We start from the raw sequence: 8155 nt of genomic DNA, 5'->3' as shown, positions 1-8155 counted from the left end.
TAATAATAATAATAATAATAATAATAATAATAATAATAATAATAATAAATAAAATAATAATAATAAAAAAATGCAAAGCCAAAATTTCACCTTCCGACTGATTATGTCATGCACTGACACAAATACAGTACTCGCTGCATTCTAGCACGCTCTCGGGAAAAAGCCAAAATGTGTGCAATAGAATCGGAGCGTGCCGAAATCCGATGTTCATGGGATATAACGATTTATGTATTTTACATAGATGAAACTCGGTCATCCAACTCCAGAGTGCTGTATTGCAGAGCGTTCTGGAATTCCGCGTGCTAGAATCCGCGAATGCTGTATAATAATATGAGAGTGGATGCGCTTTACGCGCGTATGATTATCAATCTAATTTGCGGCAATAAATATAACATTGAAAATGTGCATCGAACATGTTTTTGTTTTGTTTTTTTTTATTGGAAGTGTAAAACCACTCTTCCCTAGGCCTGAATGCATGCCTTGTGTAATTTATCCTCTGGTGTCAGAGTGATGCCTTCTTATTTTCTAGCCTAAAATATAATAATATGCTGGTCGTCAATAAAAATCATCCATCCTTGCTCTTTTACGTCCCGTAATCCTAAGAATCTGCTTATGCATCCTGCTACTGAAATAGTTGTGAGCGCCACATTTATGTAACCTATTCATTATTAGTACTCCGAAGGACTGGTTACATACACAGTCCTAATGATTTAGGAACCAAAAGAATAGAGGATGTGACGTCACGACTTTTCTTCTCTAATTCAATGTCTACTGAGTAACCTCCCCTTCTTCTTCTTCTACTTCTCCTCCACCTCTTTCTTCTCTGACCCTATTATCATTATCATTATTATCATCAAATTCATCATCATCATCCTCATCGTCACCATCGTCATCGATAATACCCAAACCGCCATCCTCTTCTGAATGCTGGGATAACTGTTTGGGTTTATCGTTGTCGTTGTTATCGTCGACGTCATCGTTGTTGTTGTTATAATTGTTTTTGTTGACGTTACTCCTTGCTGTGTCCAAATCCGATGCTGCTGGAGTAGGAGGGTAGATTGATGAGTTGCTTGGTTGTTGAAGTCGGCTGATGTTTTGTTGTAACAACCTGTGCTTCTGGCTACTCTGAAATCAGCATTTAATATATATATATATATATATATATATATATATATATATATATATATATATATATATATATATATATCCTTTCTTTAAAAAATATAGCATTGTGGAGAACATTGTGCTTATTTTAGTCAATAAAAAAAAATATACGGCGCACAACTCTACTGAAAGATTTGAAAATTAGAAATGTATTTATTACAGATAGATAAACAGATAACTTGATTTCCTTTTATAATTTAAAGTCAGTTTGAAATTTCGTTGAGTCACACAGATATCATAAAATACGTACCAACGACACTAACACTCTCAAAATCAACCAATTTCGTCACTGTAAAAAGTTGTTTTTACGACAGGAAGAACAACCAAAAGTTGACTGATGGATTTTGACCATTGTTTTGATTTTCAGTCGCCGTTTTTATTTGTGAAGTATTGAAGGGTAGTGCAAAGCAGTCCGAGGGTCTTTTTTACTATTAGGGTTAGCTCGAGATCGAAGGATTTTTTTTCTATTAGGGTTAGTCATAAGTCTTAGTAAAGGTGCTAGGGTGTTTGTTTTTCCATAAGTTAAGAAAAGGGGGACATTCGAAAGCTCCTACATCCCCATTATTCTTTAAATTTGTATTTTCACCGTTGATCTTTTGTCAGGCGTTTATTTATTCAATTTGTCATCCTTTTTTCTATTAGGGTTAGCTCGAGATCGGAGGATATTTTTTTTCTGTTAGGGTTAGTCATAAGTCTTAGTAAAGATGCTAGGATGTTTGTTTTTCCATAAGTTAAGTAAAGGGGAGACATTCCGAAAGCTGATACATCCCCATTATTCTTTAAATTTGTATTTTCACCGTTGATATTTTGTCAGGCGTTTATTTATTCAATTTGTCATCACATAGAGCATTTTAAAAACTCTAGAACAAACCGTGATAGATTTGTGAAAGTTTAAAATTTCCTAATTTGACCATTGTTTTGATTTTCGGCCGCCGTTTTGATTTTCGGCCGCCGTTTTGATTTTCGGCCGCCGTTTTGATTTGTGAAGTATTGAAAGGTAGTGCAAAGCAGTCCGAGGGTCTTTTTTACTATTAGGGTTAGCTCGAGATCGAAGGATTTTTTTTCTATTAGGGTCAGTCATAAGTCTTAGTAAAGGTGCTAGTGTGTTTGTTTTTCCATAAGTTAAGTAAAGGGGAGACATTCTGAAAGCTCCTACATCCCCAGTATTCTTACAATTTGTCTTTTCACCGAAGCTCGAAGAAATAAATAATAATGTGAAATTGAATGTAAGCTTCAATTTAATTACAAAAAAAAAAAAAACCCAGATCAAATGAGCGTTTGTGGTTTTCCCATTTATAAACAAAACAGGATGAATGAAACACCACAGATGGATCAGATAATGTGGTAGTGGCGTAGTTAAGATGAATAAACAAAACATTGGTTGGCAGGAAATAGTATGCTCCTTTGTAAGGAAGCACGAATTAAAATAGAATACTAGATATTTCTAAGAGGTACGCAATTAATTAAGTGAAAAGAGGGGAGGCGGGGAGGAACTGTGTAATGCAGTTTAGAAATTGAAATATAAAAACGTGTAGACTGTTGTTAGAAAATAAATACAATAGAATTTAAAATAAATACCAAAAAAAAAAGAAATAAGGGATGTCGGTATAAGTATAAATCATTAATGACAGCAGCAGAAAGTCATCTGTGGTGTTCATTCACCGTTGATCTTTTGTCAGGCGTTTATTTATTCAATTTGTCATCATATAGAAGCATTTTAAGAACTCTAGAACAAACCTTGATAGATTTGTAAAAGTTTAAGATTTCCTAATTTGACTATTGTTTTGATTCTCGGCCGCCATTTTGATTTGTGAAGTATTGAAAAGTAGTGCAAAGCAGTCCGAGGGTTTTTTTTTTCTATTAGGGTTAGCTCGAGATCGGAGGATTTTCTTTTTTATTAGGGTTAGCCATAAGTCTTATCAAAGGTGTTAGGGTGTTTGTTTTTCCTATTACTATTAGGGCTTAGTTAAATGTACTAGGTTTTATTTTTTCTTGGGTTTAGTTGAGGGAATATTATTTGAGTTGTTTTCCTTTGTACGAGCTTTTGGAAAGCCTCCCCAGGATCGTCTTTCAACTCTGCTCACGTCTGCTACTTCAGGTTTATTTTCGCAGTTGATTTTCTTACCACAACCTGTTTTCACACACGGACAACTATATGTTGCTGTGTCACGGGTCAGAGGCTATAGTGGCTTACACTTCATATTGGGCCACGCAGAAAAATCAACAGAGCATGTACCAAGTTACACAGACAACGTTGTTTACCAATCTGCCCTCATTAAATGATGGTGGGTACAATATCGAATGAAAATAGTTCTTTCCCCGCGAAATTGCGGGCTTTTTACTAGTATATATATATATATATATATATATATATATATATATATATATATATATATATATATATATATACTAAATCAAATATTGAGCTTTTATATAATACATGACATTTATAACGCGCATTTTCATCACTGGGTGATGCTCAATGCGCGAAAATATAGTACAAAACTAAACGTGCTTACAAAGCGCTTTACAAAGGGTCCCTGACCAACAGCAACACGTAACATATAGAACGAGACAAAACGCCTGTTAGGCGATGTCACAATTTGTTTTGTTTTTTTCGACAGAGACAACGCTGTTGATGGCCAGGTATTCATTTTACACATGAGTACGGTTAGAAAATGAAAATAAAGAGCCTTTCCGAGGATTCAACTATACGCCGAGCGTGGCTCGAAACCACATAGTCGCACAACCACAGAACCCCCCCCCCCCCCCCCCCCCCCCCAAATAAAAAAAAAACAGAAAAAAATACAAAAAAACAAAAACAACCCAGACACGTAACGTTTCGAGCTTAAATCTCTTCTCCTACACATACATGTCACGTGTGGCTGTTGATTTGAGATCCATTGAAAAGCGCTTTGAGCATATTAAGTTTAGAAGACATGCCTACTATGACAAAAGATTCGTAGAATTACGAAATTTTGGCTCCAATTTCAGAATTTCACGAGTGTCTCTAAGTCATTAAAACTTATTGAAAATGAAAGTTGATGCCAGACTACATACTGTTAAAGAATTTGAATTGTTATTTAATCCTTATGTGGGTAAATTGCTACCCTTTGGATAGGACGCTAGTCTATAGCAAAGTATTTTCCGCCAGATCTTACAGATCCAGCTACCCAACCACTTCTGGGTGGACAACGGGTCAGAAAAAAAATCTCGATTGCACCCGGGATTGATCTCGTTCCTTTTCATTGTGAAGCGAGTGCTCTACCAATTGAGCTATTGGGACCCCCTTGTTTATAGTAGTAGCAAGTTAATAATTTCGTTCCCAGCCTACAGGGATCGACGAACGACGATGAAGAAAACAACGATCTGCCCTAAGACTCTGTCGATCGCTGTAGGTTGGGATCGTAATCGTTAACTCGCAACTTTCTGTTGTTGCTAGGGGTGACGTGGAGGAAATAAATCAGTGAAACTTGACGTCACACAAACTACGAAAAGTGTGACAAAAATTAAAATGTACTCACCATTTGGTTGGCGTAGGTCTTAGAATTGTTGTTATGGAATTTCCTGTAACAGAAACAAAAATAATAACATTTTAATACGATATTATTATTATTATTATTATTATTATTATTATGATGATGATGATGATGATGATGATGATGATGATGATGATGATGATGATGATGATGAGGTCTGGTGGCTCTGAAGGACTACTACGATACAAATCTATAAAAAATATTAACTCACATCTTTCGTAAGTCGGACAGGAGCTCTTCTCTCGTGATGGTCATTTCCTGTAGTTTTTGCATCTCCACCCCGTCCAAGCAGTACCGGTCCTGGAGGGTAACTTTGCTTCCGTTGATTTTGTACATTGGGTCAAGTCGATGGTGGACCATCTGAAATGTCAAATCATTATAATATCAACTTTAAAAAAAAGCAAACAAAAAACAAACACCCCCCCCCCCTCACACACACAAAAATACCAGAGCATTTATATAGCGCATTATTCACTAAGCTTGCCCAAAGCGCTTAACAAGGGGTCCATAGCCAACAGAAACAATTAACATGTAGGGCGGGACATAACGCTTGTTAGGCGATATTACTATTATATTAATTTGTTTATTCTAAGGCTCCTTCCGCACTAGGACAAAACTGTCCCAGGACGAATTTGTCCTGTCCCACTGGAGAAAACTTCTATTCAAAAGGGGTACCGCACTAGGACAGGACTGTCCCAGGACACACCTCGCGTATCGCTTGCGCAAATGCATTATCAAAATAATAATAATAATAATAATAATAATAATAATAATAATAATAATAATAATAATAATAATAATAATAATAATAATAATAATAATAATATTAATAATAATAATAATAAATCTTTACTGTCCTCAAAAAAGTGGCAATTTGTCATTTGGTTACACATTTATAACAATACAATATTGACATAGACACACTCACACAGATGCACACTAGTAACATCGGAGTCATCGAAAAAAACAAAAACCGGCATCAACAACAACAACAACATCATCATCATCATCATCATCATCATCATCATCTTCATCATCATCATCACAACAACTTTCCTAATATTTTCGTTACAATCCTTCACTTTCACCATTCCCCTATAACACGATAACCATCTTGATCATACTCCATATTATATGATTTCCTGTAACAAGCTATGAGAGGGAAAGCCTGTGGTCCTCCTCTCTCTCTCTCTCTCTCTCTCTCTCTCTCTCTCTCTCTCTCTCTCTCTCTCTATCTATCTATCTATCTATCTATCTATCTATCTATCTATCTCTATCTCTCTCTGTTCTTTGACACTTATGTCAGAAATAGTAATATCTTCATATTATATACATAACATGCGATTATGTTATAGTAAAGTTACATAATATGAGATAATGAGATTTGCACATCAAATTTCTTCCCTCTTTCCTTTCTAAGGGTAAGAATCTTGTCCTTTCTCTTCCCCCCCTCTCTCTCTCTCTCTCTCTCTCTCTCTCTCTCTCTCTCTCTCCTCTCTCTCTCTCTTCTTTCTCTCTCTCTCTCTCTCTCTCTCTCTCTCTCTCTCTCTCAATAATATCATTACGGATTACTATTTAGGAAGAGGGGTGGAATAATATACGATTCTTTCATCTCTATGTATTTATTAAACGAGCTTGCGAGTTTGTGTTATTGTACGATAAAATATAACGAGTTTAATAAATACAAAGAGATGAAAGAATACGTTTATTCTACCCCTCCAAGTAAGATTCCTATATATTTTGTAACCAAATAGTATGGTATGGTAAGGACTTCCTCGTGCCACTACCACCGAAAGTTATTTTCTCTTCTACTCTGTTGTTTGATTACCTCAGAGACCCTTCTCATAGACCTTATAGAAGTCTTGTGAGACAAATGTTTTTGTAACCTCAGGCCCTGGTCACTCGCATTCCATCCATAACCACTGGCATTATCTGAGATTTCTTCGTCGTCTGCTAGCGGGCCGTTCTGTGATGATGAGATGGAAAGTTTTTACATTATAGTTTTAGGCATTCTCAACGGTATATATGAATACTTACTTACTTCCTTACTATCTAGCATCGTCCAGCCCGCACCCTGCGATGACAAATGTCTGCCCATTCCTCCTTTCTATGAATAGTAACGTTTTATATGAGGTCTTAATGGATCCCGATAGTTCTACAAATAGTAACTTTTTATATGAGGTATTAGGGAATCCGATAGTTCTACAAATAATAACGTTTTATATGGGTCTTAAGGGATCCTGATAGTTCTACAAATAGTAACATTTTATATGAGGTCTTAGGGAATCCGATAGTTCTACAAATAATAACGTTTTATATGAGGTCTTAATGGATCCCGATAGTTCTACAAATAGTAACAATTTATATGAGGTCTTAGGGAATCCGATAGTTCTACAAATAATAACGTTTTATATGGGTCTTAAGGGATCCTGATAGTTCTACAAATAGTAACGTTTCATATAGGGTATTAGGGGATCCCGATAGTTCAGTTGGTAGAGCACCCGCTTCACGATCAAATGGACCGAGATCGATTCCGGGTGAAGTCGAGATTTAAAAATAATTCTGATCCTCATCCTCCCCCTCCCCCCCCCCTCCCTCTTTCCTCTCCATCCAACCGTGATTGTGTAGCTGGGTCTATTATATCGTTAGATCTGACAGCGAGTAGTTTGTGATAGACTAGCGTCCTATCCAGAGAGTAGGGAGCAATTGCTATTGTCCATTTCACGGCACTGAAACCGGGATATATTCCCGCTCCATGTATGGGCCTAATGGCTCTATCTGATGGACTACTTTTGAGCCCACAACGTTCCGTGTTAACTGCAATGAACAAACTTTATATAGATAGTGTGCGTTTGGGCAAGAAACTCACAACACTACCATCCGGAAGAATAGCGAAAGCGAGTGTCACACCACTAGACCAGGAGACAGCCGCACATCAAGACTTACCAAAGAAGTGTGACTATGTTGAAGTGTGGAGACAGACAGATTTCTTGGGGTGGTGACGGCAGAACCCTCCCTGAGTCCATAGGAAGGATCTGGGGTGTCCAACTTGTGTCTGGCTTGGGATCCTGGTCGTGGTGTGGACGCCCCTGGACGGACCTTAGAACCTCTGGGGTGAATTCAGAAAAAGACACATTGTCATCTTGTTGTCATGTTCATCTGATTCGTCTGTTTTGTTTGTTGTTTTTTTTTGTTTTTTTTTTTCGGGTTGTTTTTTTGTTGTTGGTTTTCTGTTGTTTTTTGGGGGGTTCTTTGGGTTTTTTTAAAAATGCTCTTTCCTCTTTTTAGTGTGTGTGTTTAGTTTATATAGTGGGTTTGTTTTGTTTTGTTTTTGGGAAGGGAAGAGAGAGAGAGAGAGAGAGAGAGAGATGGGGGGGGGGGGGGGGTGGGTATTAGTTTCGTTTTTTTTTTGGGGGGGGGGGGGTTGTGTTGTTTGTTTGTATTTTTTTAAA

The 8155-nt window shown here is 36.9% G+C and overlaps 1 protein-coding gene across 2 annotated transcripts in view; it reads right to left on the bottom strand.

The window, feature by feature from the left end:
• Positions 1–416: 416 nt before the first annotated feature.
• The window catches only part of LOC144977383 (uncharacterized), a 44279-nt gene continuing 36540 nt past the window's right edge, over positions 417–8155 (bottom strand). For both annotated transcript variants that reach the window (XM_078922540.1, XM_078922541.1), the window contains 5 exons: positions 7650–7812; positions 6532–6669; positions 4915–5063; positions 4689–4731; positions 417–1125 (listed from right to left, as the gene is read on the bottom strand). In XM_078922540.1, coding sequence (XP_078778666.1) covers positions 769–1125; positions 4689–4731; positions 4915–5063; positions 6532–6669; positions 7650–7812 — 850 coding nt within the window. In that variant the 3' untranslated portion in view covers positions 417–768. The remainder of the gene's footprint in view (positions 1126–4688; positions 4732–4914; positions 5064–6531; positions 6670–7649; positions 7813–8155) is intronic.

The sequence above is a fragment of the Berghia stephanieae genome, chromosome 7, assembly GCF_034508935.2.
Source record: "Berghia stephanieae isolate SIO BIC M18660-M18661 chromosome 7, UCSD_Bste_1.3, whole genome shotgun sequence".
Lineage (NCBI taxonomy): Eukaryota > Metazoa > Mollusca > Gastropoda > Nudibranchia > Aeolidiidae > Berghia > Berghia stephanieae.
Note: the sequence above shows the minus strand (reverse complement) of the source record. Positions and strands in the feature narration are given on the sequence as shown.